Source organism: Girardinichthys multiradiatus, chromosome 23, assembly GCF_021462225.1.
Source record: "Girardinichthys multiradiatus isolate DD_20200921_A chromosome 23, DD_fGirMul_XY1, whole genome shotgun sequence".
In the NCBI taxonomy this organism is placed as follows: domain Eukaryota; kingdom Metazoa; phylum Chordata; class Actinopteri; order Cyprinodontiformes; family Goodeidae; genus Girardinichthys; species Girardinichthys multiradiatus.
In genome coordinates this window covers 38,442,707-38,466,190 of record NC_061815.1, presented here as the reverse complement: position 1 = coordinate 38,466,190, position 23,484 = coordinate 38,442,707, and the positions used below count along the sequence as shown (strand labels likewise).

Genomic DNA, 23,484 nt, shown 5'->3' with positions numbered 1-23,484 from the left:
AAAAGACTGAGTTCAAGATAGTTTCAAAATATGAGGTCATCACCTCCCTTAGTAGATGTTTGTTTAACTAACGAGGATACCTCGGTCAGATTTTCCTGCGCTGTTTATTTTAATATGATATGTTGCGTTACATCTGTCCTTCAAGCTTATAAAAGAGTATGATTTTGCCAAATCGTTTTTGGCCTTAGGCACACAGCTTCAACTCTATTATCCACTGGATGTGCTCTTTAAATTCCTTAAAAAGAATTTCACAATCTTTCTGTTATTGGACACATTTCTTTAGGGAAGTATTCACCGCACAAGAGGGGATTTTGCAATAAAGTTTCTCTTCCACCATTTGTGTAAATGAGGTCATTTTACAAGAAACACCAGTACTGAAAAATGAGTCTACACACCTCTGTCACTTTCATTGTTAAATTTATCTCCAAGGCGACATCACAAATAACTGATAAAAAAGAAAACGACCAGATTTATCCAGTGTTAGAAATATCACATGCTTTTCGCTGGAAAACAGAAATTTGTAAGCTTCAGTGTTTTTTAAATGGGGGTGCTCATGCAGAACAAGCCAGCATTAGAGAGAAGCATAACCTTTACAAGCCCACAACATGAAGGGAATTCCCGACAGCTTTCAATACATTACCCACAAGAGAAAAGGAGAAGTAGAGAAAGAATTATCTTCTGCAATACGTAAAACACAATGATCAGCCACAACATTATGAACACCTGTCTAATCCTGTGTTGGCTCCCCTTTTGCTGCAGAAACCACCCTGACCCAATGAGGCATGGATTCCACTAGACCCCCAGAGAGGTGCACACATTCAAGTTCAACTTGTACACTAGATTACATACCAAAACAACTCTTACAGTAATTTAACCTTTTTTATTGATCAAATGTCAGCACAATCTTATTCAGAAATTCTTAAACAACAGTGAACAAGTGGTTTTAGTATTCTATAAAAACTTTATTAATTGACTTCACTTCTGTACTTCTGTAATTATTGGCAGAAAATCTAAGCGAACTTCACTGTTCACTGTTGATAAAGTAAAAATTTATGAATACTTTTTTGCTTGCTTCACTTGATTAAAATGCAAGTACATATGTACCAAGCCATGATTTTAGCGCACTGATACCCCTTCTGGATGCTATGTTGTCAAAAATACTTCTTTAAAACCTTTAAAAAAGGTTTTAAATTGATGAATCACGTAGCCTTTCAACTCACTGTCCCAGTATTTAATCTGTAAAGATGTTTAACCTGATGCTTACAGTGTCTGTGCATCTTTACTGAAAGCAAAAATCAGTGGATGCTGTTGTGACAACTGTACATTGGAACTGCAATTGCAAGTGACAAAAATTGAGAGTCCCAATAAGAACAATTAACACCCCAAAACAGAAGTATGATCACAATAAACAATGTGAAAATGTGAAAAGAATAAACATCTGTCTCAAAAACTGTCCAGTCATATATCTTGAATTATCACAGGAGTGAAGATAACTAAGAGAAAGTGCAGATTTTATTTACTGTCCTGTATCCAAAGCAGACGGGATGTCCTTGTATTAAATATGTTTATTTCTCATCTGTTTCCCAGTGTTTCTCAGCTCACAGTGAGTTCTTCTATAGCAATAAGGGTGTTGATATCTGAGTGGCCATTATGAATTGTTTTTTGTGTGTTTTGAGTCACTCCTTATCAGTTCCTTTGTATCACAAAAAGCAAAGGAAACTATTTTAAGCCTTCTCCTCATATAGTTTGAGTATATAAGAGAGCGACTGCTGTTCTCCGCCCATTTTTCTGCAGATCCACCCTCCACTTGGCTTGTAAAGTAAGCTCAGAGCAATACCCTACAAGCAGCAATCAAACACAAGCAGGCGTGAGGTGACACAGCTTCTCCTGACATCGACTACTACGAAAAGCACCTCTTCAAGAAAACGTTTATCAGCTTCTTCTCTATTTGTTTTAGAAAATTTTTGGGATCGTTTTTCCAAAAAGGAGAATATTTGACTGGAGCAACTTTTTGGTTCTTTAAAAAAAAAAATTGGAAAACTTACTTCTTTTTTCATTTAAACATGGCACTTCAACAAAACTCAGAAAGGCAGCCCAACATCGAGTTGTTCATTAAGGTCAGTAATTTCCTTCTTTTTAACTTTTTGATAACAGCTGGATTTACTGACAGGACATTGAGATGATAGAAGTGGGATTTCTCATAAAAATGTGTCTGCTTGTGGCTTACAGTTTGTCCTTCTGAGTTATACAGGCAAGAACAAATGGATCTGCTGCTCAGAAACAGCAAAAAAAACTTATGTACCTGAGCAGAACCAATCAGAAGACAAGTCTTCTTATTACTGGCTCTGTTTCCAGACACCATGTGAGGTAGATGTTGGGGTGTTTGTATCCGCTGAGGGTCAGAGCAGTCTGTTATCAGTAAATTAAGGCGACAGACTGAGCTCATGTTATCACTGCATGCCCAGAAGAAGAGAGCAACATGGAGAGAGCCTGCGTGGCCTCAAGCCTGAATCACCGGGCACACCCACTTTTGGATCAGCACACTCTTAGAGACAACCATGACACACAGAAATAAGCCAAAAAGGTTTTAGCTCCTGGTAATTAGGTTGATACACAGCATGTTCTAAGGAACAGTATAAAACAAGGTTAAATAAATGACATAAATAGTTGGCAATCTTGGTCGAAAGATTTTAGTATCCAATTATTTTCCAAAGACTAATCAAAGCTAACAGAACAGGCAGGGGTGGTTCTCAAATGAATGGAGCCCTGGGCAAGCCCCATCTTTTGCCATCCCGCAAACAACTGGTGAAGCCCAGTCTTAGAAATTGAAAAAAAGGGATTTAAGTACTAAATTTATCAAAAACACTAAAAACTAAAAACTATTTATTCAATAGATAGAATTAGACCTGTCTGAATCTGGGACATTTACATCCAGAGATGGTTAAATTGAGTCCAGATGCCTTTAAAACATATAAATAACCCTTTAATTCAACACTGAATCATAAGCTTTGATTTAAATACCAACTTCAGCATCATCAGTAACTCTTGATTTACGGCCATATGCATTTATTAATTTATCGCTTTGAGGAGCTCCCTCAGGTGGGTGGCACCAGAAAACCAAAAACAACCACTGGAATCTTGTTCTTTCTTTATTAAAATGTATAAACACACATAAAACTGCATCTTTTCTGAGTCTTGGCAGAAATTATGGCTTTGGCTTTGATAACAGGCAGCTGAAATTGGACTGCAGGTTTATTTGTCTGTTTTTCCGTTGCAACACAATGCCTGCATTTCCCTTCCAAGGGGAAAATGGCCTTTAAATACCCCCAGACGCTGTTTTTGCTGCAAGAATATTATTTTAACCAGCAGAAACGATCAGAGGGAAATAGTTAACAGGATAAAACACACCATTACTGTTGGGTACAAAGATAAAACAACATTTCTAACTTAATTTCTTGTGTTTTTTGTTATAGGCTGGGCATGACGGTGAAAACATTGGGAACTGCCCTTTCTGCCAGAGGCTCTTCATGGTGCTATGGCTGAAAGGAGTCAAGTTTACAGTGACCACTGTTGATATGAGGAAGTAAGCACCCCTCTGCTCTTTAAAAACATTTCCTGAGCATCTGGTCATGGGGACTTTCACACAGAACACTACAGAGAAAGTTTTATACTAATCAAAACCATTTCTCAGGAGTGCTGCTCACACTGGGCTGTCAAGGTGAGGAGGAGCCTGTAAAAGCCTAAATATACGAAGATCTCTGTGGCTTTCAAACAAACACCTTCTTTAATTGAGAATTTATTGTGTGGATTTCTCAGGGTCAGACCCAAGAAGCAAATAAGGCCAGGAAACTTTGTAAGGATGTAGATAAATGAGTGATTCATTACAGACCCAGCCAGGCCTTTCAAAGTGACGACCACTCCCAGAGTTGTGTAAGTTCAACAGCCTGATAGTCTTATTAACCCAGGGAGACATGTTTGATTCTGCCAGCCCCCTAACAGCCAACTCAGGCTCAGCGCTGCTTGATAACAGAACTAAAGTTCTCCATCTTTCTGTGTCTTCTCCAGGAAGCCAGCTGAGCTCAAAGACCTGGCCCCGGGGACAAACCCTCCTTTCCTTCTCTACAATGGCATCCTTAAAACAGACTTCATCAAAATTGAGGAGTTTCTTGAGCAAACACTGGCCCCTCCCCGGTATTGTTGCTTTAAATCATTACACAAATACCAAATGAAGTGGGAGTGTAATTATGTTGCTCAGTCTTAGAATAAACTCAACGTTAAGGCTTCTAATCTCTTTTTTCCATTAAAGGTATCCCCATCTCAGCCCGGTGAACAAAGAGTCCTTTGACGTGGGTTCTGACATTTTTGCAAAGTTTTCCGCTTTCATCAAGAACACCCCAAACAATGCCAGTAAGTTTGTTTTTGATTAATTTGTTTTCTAGATGCGAGAACCAAATAATTAAGTCCAAACTAGACCCTCTCTCAATGATGGCTATTGACCCATCTCTAAATTACACCAAACCAACTGTTACAACCCTTGAATTTTTACCTTTCACTTACAAAGATACTTTGGTACTCCATCCACTCTATCTAGACACCTGAATTTTATGATTTAGATGAAACAAACTTTTAGTACAGCCATTAGAGTGTCTTTCTCAAAATAATACCCTGCTCTGCTCAAGTTCCATTTCTCACATCAAAAAAATCAAGTCATAATTTGGTGATATAATATTTTTCCTGGGAAACTCATTGTCATATTTACAACAAAATCCACTTCAGATTGGCTGATGAGTCCCTCCAGATAACTCTTCTCCCGGAAGGCCCAACTACCGAGAAGCAGTGAGGTGTTCAAAGACACAGACAGAAGTAAAGACTCAAGATAGCTTTTTTCATCACAGAAGGGTGGCCAGACTGAACTTTTTTGAGCTGTGGTTGTGATAAATGTTTGTTTAGCATCCTACCGCAGGCTAAGTTGTCTGTTTTTAAGTGAAGCAAGACTTTATTGTTGCTTTTCATGTCTCGGATATGTGTTTAAATCTTCTGAAACCTTTTTAAGCTAACCACTAAGTTCCAAATCCAAAGCGAGGAGCCTTTGGACATCCAAAAATTCAGAGCTGAAGAGACACCCTTATTTTTAAAGGTCACCTCTTGGTCAGCCTAATAGTTGTTTGTTGCTTGGGAAATTTGTCATTGGGGCTTGTGGAACCATACAACTATAGAAACCAGTATGAAAAAAGAGGTAAACAACAGCATGTGTCAGTCCTAAGTAACGTAACTGTCCCTTTCCCATGGCTGGAGGTCTGATACCCAAAGCCAACGCATTATCATGGTGGGTTACAAATTAGTTTTCCTTGATTTAATTCCCCTCTTGAATTAAAATAAGTCATAGAGGTCCAAAATAAACCATGAAATTAACCTTCCTCTTGACATCTGTGTCAATCAGGTTCTTGAAAACTTTTAGGTCATCCTTAATTCAATCCTTTTCTGTACCTACTCAAAAGAACGTTATTCTTCAGTTCCCCTCTGTTATGGTGTACCTCAAGGTTTTTTGGGGGGGTACTTTTAATGACATTTCTCACCATTGCTGTACAGATGATATTTAATAGTATATCACTTTTAAACCCTATGAGGCATTTTAGTAGCTTAGACATTGTACAAATTGGATGCGGAAAAAAATCCTTCACCTCCATAAAGACAAATACAGAAATCTTTTTTTTGTGCTCCAGACAACATTACACCTTAAGTAATGAATATTCTTGGTCATCCACCCTCTTATTGTGAGATCTTTCATCAGGAACCTTGTGGTGTACTTTGGTTCAGGTTTTACTTTGGATGTCTATGTCCAGTCTCTGTTTTGCTCTGTAAGAGCAAACATTTTCTGTATAGCTGATCAAAATTACCCGTTTTCTTCTAGTCCAATCAAATATGGTGGCGCTCAAGGTTCTGTGTCTGCACACTTTTTGTTTCTGTTGTACATGCTCCCTCTTTGGCAGATTTACAATCTCTTATCAATGATCTGGAGGTGATATTTAATTCTATATCTCTCTTGAGCCTTTTGAGGTTTCAAAGATGCATTTCTTATTAAAGTGCATTCACTATATAAATACTTAATGGCCAAACATTTTCTTCATAAAATTAAGTCAAAAATAATTACACAAAGTGAAAAATCTCTGTTTGCTGCTAACCCTACAGCACAAGAAAAGATTCTCCTGAGGGAGTTTCGACGTTTGGACGACTACTTAAACAGCCAGCTGCCCGAGGAAATCGATCACAACTCTGCAGAAACCATCACTGTCTCCAAGAGGAAGTTTCTGGATGGTGACCATCTCACCTTAGCAGACTGCAACCTGTTGCCCAAGCTGCACGTCATAAGGGTGAGACATGAGTGAGGTTATTTAATCAGCATAGAAAAAACAAGATTTATTATTTAATTCCTTAATGTAGACTAGAGTAATCAAAGGCCTCCTATTGAATGAACCGGTAATATTCAAATATTAAAGTTTAATAGCAGCAACTCTAAAGGAAAAAAAAATCAAGTAAATGTCTGTGGCTTGGATCTCATCAGAAAGTTTGTTATGCAATCAAGGAAATGTTTAAAAAAAAAGAAAATAACCTTTATTGCCTTAATGTAGACATCAAAATAAACATAGAGGTATTCTTCTGTATTCCAGAGCCACAAGGCACGAGCAAAACAAGCTGCAGTTTACAGCCTTGTGGTCAGCAGAAGGGCCCCAAGAGCACTCAATTTTACATACCAAAAGCTATCCAGTTTATCTGGAGTTAACCACTTTTAACTTTACTAAATAGTTTTTTGAACAATGGACCTAAAATTATTTAAACTTTAAAAATGATATGTAAATCTAATAGACGATTTAAAGATTAGGGAAAAGTAGCAGATACACAAAAATATTTCTGAGTTTCTTAGATATGTAGACAACACACAGAAAGCAATTTGTGGGGAAAAATAATTATTAAAAAGAAAATTAGTAAAAACAACAATAAAGAAATAAGCAACTACATTGCCTCAACATAGTTGATTCAGTTTACACGTCCAAAAAGGAGTGGAACGAAGTGTACTCTTGTTAATCCCATTTTGTCATCAGGTATTACTTTAATTAAAGAATAGTCAGTCATTTTCTACCACTTATTCCATCGTGGGTCGTGGGGGAGCTGGTGTCTATCTCCAGCAGTCTATGGGTGAGAGGCAGGGTACACCCTGGACAGGTTGCCAGTCCATCGCAGGGCAACACACAAACAACCAAGCACACACTCATACACCTAAGGTCAATTTAGATTGACCAATTAACCTAACAGGCATGTCTTTGGACTGTGGGAGGAAGCTGGAGTACCCAGTGAGAACCCACACATGCACAGGGAGAACATGCAAACTCCATGCAGAAAGACCCCTGTCCAGGAATTGAACCAAGGACCTTCTTGCTGCAAGGCAGCAGTGCTACCAACTGCGCCACCGTGCAGTTTGTACTGAAGTGCTGTTCATCCGTCCAAATAACTAAATCAGAGAAATAACCCAGACACTGATCTAATTACATCTGTACCAGCCTATTACCCAAAGTGCCATTTGTAAGAACTGCCTGATTAAATCTGTTGCATGGATTTAAGGAATTTATTGTTCAGTCACTAGTTAACATGGCTGCATGGCTGCAAAGGTCCTAACTATAAAAGGGGCCCTAGAATAAACGAGCCCATACAATCTTAGGCCAGCTTAGGTCATATGCATTAAGAAACAGTTAAATTAGAGTTCAAAAACAATTGGGGTTGGAGGCCCACTGTGGGTCTCTAACATGAAGTTCAAGTTTTTAAATGCTCTTCAGAAATCAAACTGAGTTAAATAATGATTGTTTATCCCATATTTGGGTGAAAATATTCTCATGGTTGTTGAGCCTGTGTGATTTATACCTTATAAATCATGTTTCTGCCAGTGATAGTCAGTGTTATATCTCTGCAGCTGTTCTTTTGTGGATCTGAAGCTGGAAAGTTTCAGAGCTGTTGCTTTAAATTACCCAAATATTACTTTTCCTTCTAGATTTTGAAGTGTTTTGGCAAAACCAGTGACTCAACAAGAAGAAATGCTAACTCCTGATTCCCCTTTCAGGTCGCTGCCAAGAAGTACTGCGATTTTGAAATTCCAGCCGAGTTCACAGGAGTCTGGAGGTACCTGGAAAACGCCTACGAACGGGAGGAGTTCAAACAAACGTGTCCAGCCGACATCGAGATTGAAAAGGCTTACTTGGGTGTTGCCAAGAGGAAATAAAAACTCACATTCCATAATGTTGTCCTGTTCTCACCCAACGTAACCCAAATAGTGATCTGTGGAGGGTGCTGTTGTCACAAGAATGAGCTCTCCAGATGAACCGGACACATTCAGAACCTTGAGCTTATAGCACGCCTTCACAGGTTTATCTATAGTTACTCACAGATGAAAAAGACCCAGAGTGCAATTTACTGTTGGTTGATATTTAGTTGAGTTATTTTTTATAGTGTAAATATATATATATATATTGAATGATTTTTAAGAATGAAACAATCAAAACACCTGCATGTTTATATGCATGTATATGACAGTTAATGTTAGTGCATTCCTCTGATCTGATGAAGTCTAGCAACCACACTATTAATGTTTCTCATCTCAATATTTTGATATCATTCTGCAAGCAAATAAAACCAGATGACTAGCTATAGACGCTGTTTCAGATATTCTAGTATATTTTCAGTCACAAAAAAAGACGATTTTACAGGTTTAAAAATATATTCTCTTTTTTTTATCTGGCACAACATATGCATGTAATTTGATGAGAAAGAAAAGAATAACAATGAAGAGTGGAAACATTTCTCAAAGCTGGGGACCTCTGACCTCCGCCTGCTGGGCTCTAGTTGGTCACACAGTATTTCCAGAAACACGCTGGAAACAGAAAAACCAATCAGGTTAATCACAGGAAGCAGAGAAGTGATATATTTACGTGATAAAAATTCAGTTTCAGTGCTTTAGCAGAGCCTCCTCAGTTATAAAAGATTTGATTTAAATAAATCTATTTGAAAATGCTGCCATTTTATAGCATGGGTAAAACACATTTGATGTCAAAATCACTTCTAAGGTGAAGAATTTTACAGATTATCTTAAAGATTTATTTTGTGTCTGCTTGTTATAGGCATCTTCATAACGAAATACATTTTTACAGCCTCTTCCAGCTTATCAGGAACTAAAAACAGTTCATATTCTGAGAATAAACCATTTATATTTATATTTGAAAAGAAATGTTTTGGGATCTATTTCAATCTCTACCGTCCAGTTTCTGTGCCCTATTAGCAATACAATTCTTAAGTTCCATTTCAGTGGGATATTGCACCTTATTGTATCAGACTTGATCTGTTTGATTTGGTTGATAACTAAAGCTTGTGGGGTGGATCAGAACAAAATGGTGCTAAAAGGAATAAATGTTTGAACAATAAAAGGTATCAAATGAAGCTAATGTGTGTAAATCTACTTATTTAGATGATGTAATAACATGACTTTGCAGATGAGGTTAAAAAAGGCAAATACTGAGTATTTAATGAGTCGTTAATATCTCAATAACATTGCCTAGTGTGTTTTGTTTTGTATTTTTAAAATGAGGGACATTTGTTTTTGGTTTTTACTCTTGAGTTTCACATAATTTCTCACATTTTTGTACTGAGTGTTAGCATAATCCACATTTATGGCACCCACAGAAAAAAATGTTGTCAGTTAAAATATATTTACCTTTTAACTACAGAAACATAATCTCTCACTGAAAAACCCTAGATTTACTTTTATTCAATGAGGGAAAATCTGATGTTAAGAAATTACTTTTCACAAAATCTCCTAATCTCCTAACTAAAATAACTGGCATCCAAAACAAAAGAAACCTATTATTTTTCATATTTTACATTTTTAGGTTTATAAATCTAATTAAAAATCGGACTATCTGTTTCCCTGGGTAAAGCAGACATGTTTCGATCTTCATGAGCAATGGCTACAATATAACAGCTACTCAGGTCATATTTTCCATGACTAAGTCAGAGCAACAATTAAAAGGTTTAAAAGAACTACAACTGTGACAAGCAACGCTGAAGGACTGAAGGTTTATCCTGCCACCAGACACAGTGAGGAGGATAATAAGGGAGGGAAGAACATCTACAAAACTTACGATGAGATTATGCTGCTGAAGAAAATGTTAATTTATTCTAAGGGTTTTGTTTATCTTTAACCTGTGGTGTCAATAAATGTTGAAAGTGTGGTATGGCTGCTTAAATGTTTCCCTTTCTTTAAAGAGATATCTCTGTCCAAAGTGAACATTTATGTTCTGTTTCTCTCTTTTGCTTCAAACACAGATCCTCTGACCTAAATAGACACCTAACGTCCAACCACTTTGTGACTATATAAAACTATAATGTAGTTTTATTTGAGAAATGAATGAAGGTGTGGCATTTTACTTTAGAAAAAAGTCGTAGCCTCTCACCTCTTTTGTTTGTTTTTGGCAGACTCTGCTCTGATCTGATGAAGCCCTGAGAGCGCAGCTTGTCGGCTGCAGCCAGCTGCAGGACCACTTTCTTAAGGTCCTCCACCTGAAAAAAAAAACAGCACAAAGAAATCAGATGCCAAATCAGAGATCACATGTCCCAGTTTTTATTTATAGTCAGTTTATTCTAAGTCATTACTCCCAAAGTATGAAAACATTTATGACATTTTGGGGCCAAGTGTTTCTGCTTTTGCAATGACATTTTTCTTTCCTGATCCTTAAGTTAAGAATTAAACTGTTGAGGAGTTTTCCTACAAAAATAAAATTTTCATGCCTGGATGTTGTCTTTTTATTTCAATGTATGAGTTATTTTGTTTTACTTTGTGATTTTTGCTAAGAAGGTCTTAACTGTTGTATTCAGCTATATTATAAAAAATTTGCACTAATTCTCACGTATTATTGAATACAAATACAAATCTTACCACATTCGCAAAATTTCCCTGCGGTGGCAAATCCTTTGCCCCTGATGGAATAAGTTGTCATACCATTAATTTTACAACCTTATTTTTCTCATTTGTTTTTGTTTTTTTGCTTTGAACTTTCACATATTTATGTTGGTTTTACCTTTATTCCAGGAGTCTCTCCCTCCATTCTGGTGCATCAATAGAGGATAAAGGTTATTCACTTCTCCTTGCTCCTCCACTGCAGCGTTGGCTCCATCTTCCACCTCTGACACCAACTTCTGAATGAAATCTGTTGCAATAAGACAACTTTTTATTTATCATGATGATTTATAATAATACTTTTTCCATTGTAGCCTAAGGAAAACAAGAAACTACTTAGACAAACTTTCTCTTTTTCATCAAAACCATAATGTAGTCATGATTTGAAGTTAGTTAAAATCTTATTAATATTTTTTTTAAATCAGGAATAAACTTACCTGCCTGTGGCTCCACGTTGGGTCCTGGATAAAGGGGCAGAGCATGTGTCCATGTTGCAGAACACATTACAGCTAAAAGGTGAAACAGAGCTAGAGAAAGCATGGTGTTTCTCCCTTAAGGTGGCCGGATCTGGATTGTTTTTCAGCTCGACTGAGAACTTCACTTATATTTCGTCCGTGGCCATCCATCACAGCCTGATCAATACATTATCGTCACACCCAGTCTTCTTCTTTAATGGTTCTGACACGAAGGATCGGGCGTCACCGACACAATTTAGGGCACCTTGTCAATTCAGCTGAGGCCTATCTGTGCTTGTACAGAGAAGCCAAACAAATGTTTGCTCTCCAGCAGCAATCAGAGCAGCTCTGATGGTTCACATTTGGGCTGTTGGTCATTGCTCATGTCTGCGGCCAGAGGAACACGCGGAGCGCCTGAAAATGTGTCACTGCAGGTTTCTACGTCATTGTGCGACAAATGAGTAACATTTCTGAAGCTGTAAGTGTTTAATAATATGTTATAATCCTTGATTTCATCCCTGTGAAAACAGTAGATCTACAGGTCAAGTAAACCCCAAACAGGACAAAAACAACAAGAAAAGATGTTAACTGATGAAACTGCAGATCATCATCTGAACACAAAATGTTGAGTTACATGGCCTTGCTAAAGTATTCACGCCCCTTGACCTCTTTCACCTTTGTCATGTTACAACCACAGACTCAATGTATTCTCTTTTGATTTTTGTGACAGACCAACACAGAGCAGAGCCTAATTGTAAAGTGGGAGGGAGATAATACATGGTTTGCATAATTATTTGCAACAAAAAAATCTGACATGCGCTATGCATTTGTATTCAGGACCATTTAGTCTGATACCCCTAAACTCACACCTGTGCAACTGATTGCCTTTAAAAGTCACCTTTGTGACTATCTGTGAGCAATATAATCTCAGTCTCAGTATAGCTGTTCTATGAAGGCCTCTCAGAGAGCACCTGTTCAATCCTTTATCTGAAGAGAAAACATATGATTCAGCTGGAAACCTAGTACTGATAGGCCAGGGAAGGAGAGGATTAATTTAGAGAAGCAGCCAATATGCCCATGTTAACACTGGAGGAGTTGCTGAGATCCATAACACAGGAATCTGTCAACAGGACAACTATCAGTAATGCAAACCAAAAAAATCTGGTAATTCGTGGAAGATTAGTAAAAAGATCTGCTTTGTTGGGAAAGAAAACAATTAAAAACTTGTATACTGTGTGCATTTTGCCACAAGCTCAGGGATCTCCTCAAATCAGACCAAAACGTATTTTTTTGGCATATAGGGCAAAACACTATGTCTGGCAGAAAATTAACAGTAAACCTAGTTCTGAATAAACCCCCCCCCCCCCCCCCCCCCCCCATTATGACACATGTTAGTGGCAGCATCATGCTGTGGGCATGTTTTTCTTAAGTAGAGAGAGGGAAGCTAGTCAGAGTTGATAGAAAGATGGATGAAAATACATCTTGAAGCAATCCTGGCTGCAAAAGGCTTGAAACTGGGTCAGAGGTTCATCTCCATATGGGACAGTAGCAGAGTACTTGCAGCTAGAGTTACCATGAAAGATGTATGGGATCTAAAATATTCATGGATCAGTCAGGGTCTAGGCCTAAAACTATTAACAATCTGTGGCAAGACTTGAAAACTGATGTTAACAGAGGAATGGGCAAATGTTTCAGCTTCTAGATGTACAAAGTTGGTCAACATATACAGCCATACAGCTGGGACTAAAGCACACATACACACATTTGTTTCAGATTTTATTTGTGAAGGTTTTGGAAAAACTTGTATATATTATATTTTGCTTTTATTTCACAATTATGTAATACTTTGTGTAGGTTTGTCTCAAAATTAAAATGAAATATACATTGAAGTTAGTAGGTGTAACGTGATGAAAGGCGTTAAGGCACTTTATATGAAAGGAAGAAGTAAATACTGAATGTACTTTTCTTTTAAACTCTATTCCACAGTAAAGAAAATAAAATAAATTTTAGTTAAACTCAGAATGCCCTGTTGACACAAATATATCTTAAAAATGAAAACAACACTGAAATCTGTCAAACACAGTTCACTTTATAAAACAACAACAAGGTAAAAAAGGATTGGCTTCAAAACAAAAACAAAAGATGAGGAAGGGTTTTGAGTTCCCATCTCATCATCAAGAGTTTGGCCTGTGAGGCTCTTTGTCAAACTGAAAGCTCACTAATGCTCTTCAAATGTGTATACAGGGTGTCAGGTGATTTATGGTTTCCATGTCTCTTTGTCTGCTGCTAAAAAACAACATTTGATGCATCTCACTGCCAAGCAGTCAAAGATAAGAAACAAAAATGGAACGCTGCATGAGTTCAATTTCAAAGAGTAAAAGTGAAGCTAAAATGGACAAATCAACAGACACGTTAAAAAAAGGATTAAATATTAGCATCTCAAAATGACTGGTCAAACGGGTGACGTCATCACAATGGACTTTTGTCTTTCTTAATCAGCTGTTTCAAAGCTGACCACTGCTAAGTTCAGAAGTGGAGAACCCTTTTAAAAGAAGTCCAGCTGACTTTTACTCAAACACTGACACTGAGAAAAATCCAAACCGACACAGGATAAAGTCATATTTCTGATATGAAGTCATTGTGGGGTTAAGGAGGACTGGCAAGGATGAAGATGTATCCATCTGGGGAGCTTGAATTCTGCAAAATTGCTCAATCATCTTGTACATCCAAACTCACAAAGAGGCTTCTGCAATAAATGCAATCCAAGGAAACCAGAGCTCACAGCTGAACTATCTGATAAAATATTATGTGTGGCAGAAAACTATCGGTGCAAATCAATCTGAAAAGACCATCCCCGCACTAAGACATGGTGATGGCAGAGTTATGGTGTGGGAATACTTTCCTTGAGCAGGGACAGGGAAACTGCTCAGAATTGATGGCAAAATGAATGAAGCTAAATACAGGGCAATCCTGAAAAAAAAAAAAACAGCTTAAGGCTGCAAAAAAACCTGAGGCTTGGGTGAAGGTTCACCTTTCATCAGGACAGTGACAGAGTTTTGAAGCTGTTTGTGTTAAAGCATATTCATGTGTTAGAATGGACCTGTCAGAGTCAAAATCTAAATGCAGTTGAGAATATAAAGAAAGACTTGAAAACTGTTGCTTAAGTATTTTTATAGCAAAGAATAATCGGCAAAAAATGCAAACTCCCAATGTACCAAGTTAATATACTTGCAGCTGTAATTGCATAAATGCAAATGCACGTCTCTCTTTTATTTGTGAAACATTTTGAACGTTGTGTTGGTCTGTAAGTCTGTAAGTCTCAATAACATTTACTGATTTTTGGTTGGAAGTTTTGGTTGTAACATGTTAAAAAGTGGAAAAAAATGTTTAAACGGTTTGAATCCTTTTATATGCCATTGAACAGTTTTTGACATGCAACACTGGTATAATGTGGATATAAAAATGGCTACAAGAACAAAATGAAAAGAAGTAGAAGCAACACGACCGCAAACATACACAATAAATTAAAACTATTAAAACGGCCTGCAGATGTACCCAGTGAGGCGAGGTGTTAAATACATCCGGAAGGGGGCAGCATACGTCTTCTTAAATACAGAAATGGAGGAAGAAGAAGATTGGGCTGACGTTAATAATGACCCAACCAAACAGGAAAAGTGTGAGCTGAAAGACAGTCACGGCTAAGGCACCAGCTGTCAGGGCAGGAATAATCGGCCGAGGTACTGTAGAAATAATAAATCTTCCTTTTTTTTTTTAAATTCATGTCGCCGATGAAAGCCGTGAGCTAGCCTGGGTTTAGAAATCAGTAGCTAGCTGTTAGCAGACAGCTGCCTGTCTGTCTGAGCGACTTCAGTTGGTGTTTTAAAGTTACCTGCTAGCTTCTCAGAGCTGCTAATCTAAATGTAAAAGAAAACAAAAAATACTAGTTTAATCTAAAATATGTCTGCAATGTTTTATTAGCATTTTTATCCCTGAACTAAGGACACGTCAAAGAGGTCAAGCGTGGGCTAAACTAAAAATAAAACGTTCAGTTTAAATGTGATTTTTTTTTTCTTTTTATTAAACGTTGATTTTTACAGTACGCACTTAAGATGAATTTAATTGACATGTTACCTCCTAAAATAATTTGTAATTTAGAAGCCAAAAAAAAGTAGTTTCCAAGTTTTATAATCTGCCAAATCCAGTAAATCAAAATTATTAGCAAAATATTGAATTTATTTCATTTAGACTGATTGTTTCTTTATAAAATGAACATTTTAACTTTTTGTTTCTTCTTTATGACGCCTGTGTGGTGATAGACAAGCCCAGTATTATAAAGTTTATTTTGAGTATTACTTGATTTACAGGTTTATTTCAGTAACCTGATTGATAAGCAACATTCATTTCCTAATCTTCTCATCAGACAACACCCGATGCTTATTTTTAACCTCTCTTACGAACGTATAAATTGTTATAAAAACCTTATAGTGTTTTATTGTTTTACCGTGCACAGATGCCTTTGTGTCAGCTTCTTTTTACTATTCACTGGACAAAATGAGATGAAAACTTTCCGTAAATATTTCATGAAAATAACACAAGAATTTAAAACAAAAATATAAAACACGATTTTACTGCATTTAAATGAAGCAGACAAAGAACAAAAAATATTGTGCTGATAACATTTTGAAGCAGATTAATAATAACATTTTGAAGCAGATTAATAAATTATTATTATGTAACATTTATTTACTTAGTTTAATGCATTGTCTTGAGTACTACTAAATTTAATAGTAGTAGTCATCATGTATTTCATAATAATGTGTTTATTGTTGTAATAATTTAGTAGCCTTCTTTTAGCCAGCTAACTGGCAGTATGCAGCAACAGGTAGGGGATGGACGCTGCTCCATACAGCCAGAAAAACTTTGGTTGCTCCGACGCTTTCGCTGGCATGTCATTTAAAGTACTTTAAACTGTAGGAAGTATGAAAATAAACCTTTTAGCAGCTTTGAAACCTCAACCAGTTAAAACTGTTGAATACTGGGAAAGCAGTGACTAGTTTCTCACAAGACACGCAGCCTGGTTTATAAAGAAAGAACTTCCTTTTTATTAATGAAAGGTTTAGTTTGTTTAGCAAATGTTTGCCTAATACTTGTATATCCTGGTCTTAATCTTTGCGGCTTTCTTTACAGAGTCATAGCAATGGTTCTAAAAATCTTTTGTTGTCGAGGTACAAAGTTCGTCACGTACGCTGTTTTTTACTACTCACATTTTATTACTTGAGTGTTTCTTACCATGATGCTATAAGACTGTTTTGCTTGTTCATTTCTCTTCTGAAAGGTAAATTAACATAAATAGCCACAAAATTTCAACATCCTCAAGTTTGTGTTTTGTCTGACTGTCTAAACCTTTACCCTACATAAATCAAAAGCACCAAAGCATTGAATTCATGATTTGAAAAGTACTTTATCATTTTAATGTAAATTATTACTTTTGAATTTTACTTAATGCGTTTAATTTAGAGTAAATATGAGTATTTTTCCAACTTTTTATTTTCAAAGAAAAAAAAGGTTACAACTGGAAAGCCAGATTAAAATGTTTTCCCAGTGAAGACAATGACGTCATAAGAAATGTTGTCCAACAGTAGTAGCTTGGAGACGTTTTTACATTTCCTAATAAACAATGGAATAGCCTATATTCGTATTACAACAAAACCTTCTTTTAATAGCTGACCAGATTTTGCAGGATTCCCTGGTATTTCTTGACAGATCATCTTTTGCAAGGAGCTCCAAGTCTTTGCGGTTGGAAGGCCTCCTCGTCATCACCCTAATCTTTAGGTCCCTTCACAGATTCTCTATCATATTCAAGTCAGCACTCTTGCTGGGCCTTTCTAAAGCTTAATATTACTTCCAGTCAGAAGAAACATGTTGATCACATTAAAAGATCACTTTAAATGTTTAAATGTAGTACTTTGTAGAAATTTTGATTTATTTATGTTTCATACTTTCAGTATTTACTGATTTTATGGGTCTTAAATATGCTAATATTGGCTCTTTAAATAGACTGTAAACTGAGATTTGCCAAGGAGTCCAGGACAAGATCAGATACAAAAATTTTAAGAAGAATAAAAACATCACAATAATTGATTAAAAAAAAAAGTAAAATAAGAAAAATCATAAATATGCCAAATGCTTATTTGGAAAATGAATTTAAAGTAGTTATACTAATTTTTTAAGTTGTTTTTCAAGTTTTTTGAAGTGAGAGTAGTGAATGCAGGGTAAGTTTATCCTGGAAGTTTTTCAACACATAAGGAAAATATGTTTGAGAAGCAGTTTTAATTAATTCTGGACATGAACTAAGAAAAGCACCTTTTCTTGGGACCTCAGCTGCAGATATAATGTGGTAGATTGTTCATCAGTGCTTCATCTGAAATGAGGAATAAAAACAGTTTGTCTCTCTTGTCCAGCCTTGTTGCCAACATGTTGTCCGAGCGAGGCTCCTTCATGAAGGGGATGGTCTTGGGAGGCGTATTCTGCTTGGTGCTGTCACTGCTGGGTAGTTTCAGCCCCATCACTGAGTCCAAGACGGAGGACCACCATCATCATCACGTCAAGGCTGCAAGCAAAGACGAGCTCCAACAGCTCTCTGAGAGCAGACTGCAAGAGCTGAACAACCAACTCCAGATCTCTTGTGTCATCATGGTCCAGCCCAAAAACCTGGTTTACTGGGCCGCAGCTTTGGACACTTGGACCAAGCACTGTGACAAGGCCGAGTTTTACACCTCGGAGTCCTCTAAGGCGCTCGAGGCGATAGACCTGAATGAAAAAGATGACTGGGCGAGGTTGCATAAAGCTCTGAAGCATGCCTATGAGAACGCCGGCAACATTCGCTGGTTCTTTGTGGCACAGCCCTCCACCTTCGCAATCATCGAGAACCTCAAGTATCTTGTGCTCACTAAAAATCCAGAGCAACCGTTCTACCTGGGGAAGACAGTGAAGTCCGGGGAGCTGGAGTATGTGGAGTTCAACGGCGGCATTGTTCTCAGCTATGAAGCTCTGAAGAGGCTGGTGAACGTATTCCAGGACGAGGACAAATGTCCAGAAAGACAAAGCGCTTTGTGGAAGCTGAGTGAAGACAAGCAGCTTGCCGTGTGTCTCAAATTCACAGGAGTGTTTGCAGAGAATGGAGAAGACGTACATGGAAAGGGCCTGTTCAACAGCAGAAGCGTGGACAACTTGATATCTGAAAGCATGGATCAGAACCCCAACAATGTGGTGAAGGGCTGCTGCTCCGACATGGCCATCACATTCAGCTCCATGTCCCCGAACCAGATGCAGGTCATGATGTTTGGAGTTTACAGACTTCGACCGTATGGACATGACTTCCAAGACATATTGACATTTTACCCTCCCAAAGGTTCAGACAATGACTAGTCTCACTCAATCAGACTGGATGTGTCGTTTTAAACATTTTGCTTCTGTGATGGCAAACCTGACTTTGGATTGTTTGTTTTTTTCTGATGTTTCTAAAACTTGCTGGAAATCAGTTTTATGTATATTTGTAACTTTTTGCACTTGACGCAGTCGGCACCTGATGTCAGTGGGTTGTTCGACACGGGTCGGATGAGCCGTCCACAACAAGAAGACAGAGCAGGACTACAGATTTGAGACTGATTATCTCAATTTGAATTCTGGTTATTGAAGTTTTGTTCTGCATCTCTAAATGTATTTTTGTTGTATTGCAGAAATGTAGAAAATGTTGGTAATACTCTTAATCTGTGGAGTTTTACCAGCTAAACATCTGATTTAATGTTGCATTATCACACCTTTAATCATTATTGAGACAGACATATCATGACATAGCTTAGCTGTAATCGAGTTGCTTTTATGTTACGCTTGGTTTTCTCATGAAAAACTGGCTATTAAACTTTTTCAGAGGACATATTTGTTTTCCTGTATTTTCTTTGGATAAGTGTTTACCAACTTTTATGATTTTTAGCAAGAGCAAAACAATATGTGCATATTTCTAAATCATTTTTAACCCCATGTTACCCTACTTGATTATAAGAGTAAAAATTAAGCCTTAAGCAATTATAACATCTGACAGTCAAATGTGTACAATTTTCTTTTTCTGTTGATTTTCATGCTGCGGTCACAGCTTAAGCTGGTCGAGATCATAACAATTCCCTTAAATAAAGAAATCCCAGATTTCTTTATTTAAGGGAATAAAGAAATCTGGGATTTTAAATAATACTAAATATGTAACGCTGGGGCTCTGAACACAAAATGGGCATTGGAAAAAACATAAATGCAAATGAGAAACATGCAAGAATGTCTATTACAACCAGCTGTTTTTTCTTTTTACCTGTCTGATCTGAAGGTTAACAAAATAAACAGAAAATAAATGTCTTATGTTTTACCAGAGATATAAGAGATGTGTGAACAATGTGTAAAACTGCATTTTCCTGCAGGTTCGGCGAGGCTCTGGGTCCAGCAGAGGTCAGGTATCTTTGTCTTGTTCACAAGTAATGGCACGTTTAAGTGGGAGGCTAAAAGATTCATGGGAAACGCTGCTGAGTTGAGCAGACGGCAGACAATCATTGACACCCTCTTCCAATGAGGGTAAGTCACAAAATGTCATCCCTAAGGAATCTGGTGTGCCATATGCAAGCATAGAACTGGAAAGTTGAGTGGAAGGAAAAAGTGTGGTGGAAAAAGATGTACATGTGGCAGGGATAATTGCAGTCTGGCGAGGCTTGTGAAGTAAAGCCCATTCAAGAGTTTGAGGAAGATGTAGATGAATTCAGAACATGGGTTACAGCTTTTGCATTCCTTGAATAAACCCACTCCTTAATCAGAGATGTCAGAAGCATATTACCTTGGCTAAGGAGAAAAATAACCTGACTGTTTCCAAGGGGTCCAAAGTACTCTTTAAACAAAAGGTTAAAGTAACATTGCATTTTATTTGGAGATCAAGGTCTTATAATCTCATTAAATCCACAGGCTAATTGCCTTCATGTCGCAATGCATAGATGCAATAATTCATGCAAAAGGGGTCCCCGACTAGTTAATGAGTGCATATGCGGTACAGCATGGACATACTTTAAAGCAGGTCTACATTTCAGTATTAAAATCATTTGGCGGTCTTATTTAAATTAACAAAAATGCCTGAAATAAATCACCTTGTGTAATAGATTTCTTGAAATTATTTTCACTTTTTCAACTGAAAAACATTTCAATAGTTTTCACATTTATTGGGATGCACCTGTATATCCTTTTGGCCAGAGAAACATTTCTGTAATGTGTTGCTACCCAAGTAGTAAGTGATAAATATACATGGATAGTACAACAAGAGGTATTTTTTAATAGATCATTTTAATTCATTTGTGGTGTTTGTCATTTTACCATATGCTATTCATAAAAAAATAAACTGACTGCTATAGTTACACTTAAAGGGCTCATGACCCTAACCCAATTCAGAGTAGCTGCAGATTCTGGAGAGTTTTATTTAACCCTCTGTGATCAGTTTTTATAAAAAGGTAACACCTCAAGTATGTTATAGTCAAAATTAGTGTCTTTCAATATTTAATTTGCTCACCACTTAGACATGCAATATGAGCAGATTAACAGGTCTAACAGTTGCCTTGCCTTGTTTTCTATCTTGGCACTCCCTTTGTCATTATGTAAATAGGTTTGCTTCATGCAGTCCAAAACCGACTGGATGTCACATCCTTACTGCCACTACTGGCATTTCCATTTAGTTTAAACAAAATACAAACTGAGATACTGGCTTGAAGCAGGATCTTTTCTTTATTTGTGCATCTTGAGGGTTGATTTACAGCCTCCAGCAGGTTACAGAGCCAAGTGCGTAGGTGTAAACAGTTAAATTGCAGCTCACGCCTCAATGACAAAATCTTCCCACATATTATCTTGTATGGCCTGGCTTGGGTGGTGCAGGTGGCAACATCATCATTTATATGTCTTCATGTGCCACAAACCGTCGTTCAGATAGTGAACGTTCTCGATTCCGATTCCCTTGTTGACTTTCTCTCTGTTTGTGATACACAGAATAAGATCTTATTATCATAAAGTGAACAATGAACGATTTGTTTGGTAAAACATGAGTCTTACATGTTTTCAGCTGACATCTTCATTACACCAACACAAAGTGCATGTTGCTTTCCCTCCGCCATAATAGCCTGCATCGACTTGTTAAAGACAAACATGGGAAATTTTATTTAAAAACTTCAAAGAAGGTTAAAGTTTATGCTGGGCAATAGAAAAGGGCATTTAAAACAACAGTTAATGAATATTTTAATATGCACCCCTCGATTGTGCAGAATGATGCATTAAAGGATACAACCACTTTGTCAACATCAGCAGGGTAGAGTTTGGCACCTGGTGAAGTGAGACCTGGACACATGATATTTGCTCCACTCAACACAAATTTAATAGCTCCTTTGTCCACTTGTTGGTGTGGGAGAATGAAAGGATCTGAGAGCAGAGAAAAGGAAATTACTGAAATACAATCAACTACACCTTTCAGTGCTGTGGTATCAGGAGAGCTTACATTTATGGAGCAGTCTGAGGGTTGGATAGAATGGTCCTTCCCTCTGTCTGAAGAAAAGGAGTTCTCCATTCACTGTCAGGATTTCTATGTGTTCGTGGCTGAAAAGCATACAGGACAAGCTGAAGCGAGCATCCGGTTTAAAAGACACTCATATGACACAATAATGGGAAGAAATATGTGATCGTACCATCTGACTATTTTAACAGGGTCCTTTTTTGGCATTATTTGATTGAGCCATGGCTCGATGTCAGGAAACTGCTCCAACAGCTGATTTTTGATGCCTTTGATCACTGATGTTTTTAGCTGGATGCAGTTCGACACATTTTCCTTCTCATCGAATCTGAAAAACAGGACAGGAAACATACATTTTGCTTTACAAGGTATACTTAGCTAAGTATTTTTAGTAATAATTTTAAAGTATTTCCTTAAAGCACAAACGTTTCAGTATTCAGATTAAGTAAAACGATATTCTGATGATGTTTCTGATTATTCATGTTTATACCGTCATGCTGTGCTAGCACTGGTCTTTCACCAATCTGACCCCTGCCATACCTGACCTTCTTAACCAGTACCACACTGCTTCTCTTGGCACCCTGGCATACGCTTTCTCTACCTCCACAAGAAACAATGCAACTGCTGACCTTCTCCATCAACACTCTCAAAGGAAACCTCTGCATGTCAACATTAAATCATACTGCTCCTCACTGACCATCACTTCTCTTCTAAGCCTAGCCTTAACAATTATTTATCAATCTGAGCCTGTTAGGTTCATGTTGGTAAGCAGCTGCATGAGAATGACCATTCGTATGTTGTTGTTTGTTTCTTTTGTGTGTCACATTGTGATGTTTTTTTCGCAAGAAAAATCCCAACTACTGACCTGCACCTGGAAACCCTGTCTGACTCAAAGCTCCACTCAAAAGGTGGCAACGCTGCATGCGTCTAGATAGGTTTTAGCTAGCATCCTGACATTACTGTGTCACTTAACACAGATTGGATGCGGCTGAAATCTAACAGAAAGTGACTTAAATAAAGTAGAATCAAATACGCTAAGGCTAACAACTTAGCATTAGCTACTTCAGTATCCTGCTAGTTAACGGTACAACACAGAGACGTACTTTTTGAACATCCTCTCTGATCTCCGGTGCCGGGTTCTTAAGGTATGTCAAAGCTTGTCCCAAAGTAATTTGCCAAGTCGGGCGAAGCAGAAAAGAAAATCAGTAAATACAGTTCATGTGTTAGCTGTTGCTGCTGCAAATGTCCACGCTCTTATTTAGCTGTATGGGATTTGCGTGATTTTACGACAGTTACCTCAGCGAAGGTTAACTCTCGTTACCAAGGTGACAAAAACGACTGCCACCAAGGGAACGTCTGTCACGGAATGATTTTTGTGCTGCAGTTCCCGTTAAAATACAGGTAAACCAGCTGTAAGAATACGAACATTGGCATCGAGTTGCTGCATATTAAAGTTA

At 37.5% G+C, this 23,484-nt stretch overlaps 4 protein-coding genes across 4 annotated transcripts; 2 read left to right on the top strand and 2 right to left on the bottom strand.

Moving 5' to 3' along the window:
• Nucleotides 1-1,830: 1,830 nt before the first annotated feature.
• clic2 (chloride intracellular channel 2) lies at nucleotides 1,831-9,480 on the top strand. Its single transcript, XM_047354496.1, has 6 exons — nucleotides 1,831-2,117; nucleotides 3,474-3,583; nucleotides 4,066-4,191; nucleotides 4,307-4,407; nucleotides 6,190-6,371; nucleotides 8,111-9,480. Exons 1-6 carry the CDS (start codon nucleotides 2,064-2,066, stop codon nucleotides 8,267-8,269), a joined length of 732 nt encoding a protein of 243 aa, XP_047210452.1. The 5' UTR covers nucleotides 1,831-2,063; the 3' UTR covers nucleotides 8,270-9,480.
• On the bottom strand, nucleotides 8,863-11,567 carry urp1 (urotensin-related peptide 1). Its single transcript, XM_047354497.1, has 5 exons — nucleotides 11,434-11,567; nucleotides 11,118-11,246; nucleotides 10,976-11,016; nucleotides 10,494-10,599; nucleotides 8,863-8,917 (listed from the first exon to the last, which is right to left on the bottom strand). Exons 1-5 carry the CDS (start codon nucleotides 11,534-11,536, stop codon nucleotides 8,886-8,888), a joined length of 411 nt encoding a protein of 136 aa, XP_047210453.1. The 5' UTR covers nucleotides 11,537-11,567; the 3' UTR covers nucleotides 8,863-8,885.
• A 3,482-nt stretch (nucleotides 11,568-15,049) lies between these two features.
• Nucleotides 15,050-19,387, top strand: c1galt1c1 (C1GALT1-specific chaperone 1). Its single transcript, XM_047352762.1, has 2 exons — nucleotides 15,050-15,188; nucleotides 17,913-19,387. Exon 2 carries the CDS (start codon nucleotides 17,926-17,928, stop codon nucleotides 18,877-18,879), a length of 954 nt encoding a protein of 317 aa, XP_047208718.1. The 5' UTR covers nucleotides 15,050-15,188; nucleotides 17,913-17,925; the 3' UTR covers nucleotides 18,880-19,387.
• A 1,849-nt stretch (nucleotides 19,388-21,236) lies between these two features.
• Nucleotides 21,237-23,312, bottom strand: mcts1 (MCTS1 re-initiation and release factor). Its single transcript, XM_047353663.1, has 6 exons — nucleotides 23,131-23,312; nucleotides 22,203-22,355; nucleotides 22,016-22,113; nucleotides 21,806-21,939; nucleotides 21,577-21,644; nucleotides 21,237-21,496 (listed from the first exon to the last, which is right to left on the bottom strand). Exons 1-6 carry the CDS (start codon nucleotides 23,139-23,141, stop codon nucleotides 21,415-21,417), a joined length of 546 nt encoding a protein of 181 aa, XP_047209619.1. The 5' UTR covers nucleotides 23,142-23,312; the 3' UTR covers nucleotides 21,237-21,414.
• Between the last annotated feature and the right edge of the window lie 172 nt (nucleotides 23,313-23,484).

Coding starts and splice junctions, on each gene's coding strand:
- clic2 (XM_047354496.1), top strand. CDS start 2,064: ATGGCACTTCAACAAAACTCAGAAAGGCAGCCCAACATCGAGTTGTTC. Junction 3,584..4,065: donor ACCACTGTTGATATGAGGAA/GTAAGCACCCCT, acceptor TGTCTTCTCCAG/GAAGCCAGCTGAGCTCAAAG. Junction 4,192..4,306: donor CAAACACTGGCCCCTCCCCG/GTATTGTTGCTT, acceptor TTTCCATTAAAG/GTATCCCCATCTCAGCCCGG.
- urp1 (XM_047354497.1), bottom strand. CDS start 11,536: ATGCTTTCTCTAGCTCTGTTTCACCTTTTAGCTGTAATGTGTTCTGCA. Junction 11,247..11,433: donor CAACGTGGAGCCACAGGCAG/GTAAGTTTATTC, acceptor TTATTGCAACAG/ATTTCATTCAGAAGTTGGTG. Junction 11,017..11,117: donor GAGAGACTCCTGGAATAAAG/GTAAAACCAACA, acceptor TTATTCCATCAG/GGGCAAAGGATTTGCCACCG.
- c1galt1c1 (XM_047352762.1), top strand. CDS start 17,926: ATGTTGTCCGAGCGAGGCTCCTTCATGAAGGGGATGGTCTTGGGAGGC.
- mcts1 (XM_047353663.1), bottom strand. Junction 22,114..22,202: donor CCTGTTAAAATAGTCAGATG/GTACGATCACAT, acceptor TATGCTTTTCAG/CCACGAACACATAGAAATCC. Junction 21,940..22,015: donor CCTCAGACTGCTCCATAAAT/GTAAGCTCTCCT, acceptor CTCTGCTCTCAG/ATCCTTTCATTCTCCCACAC.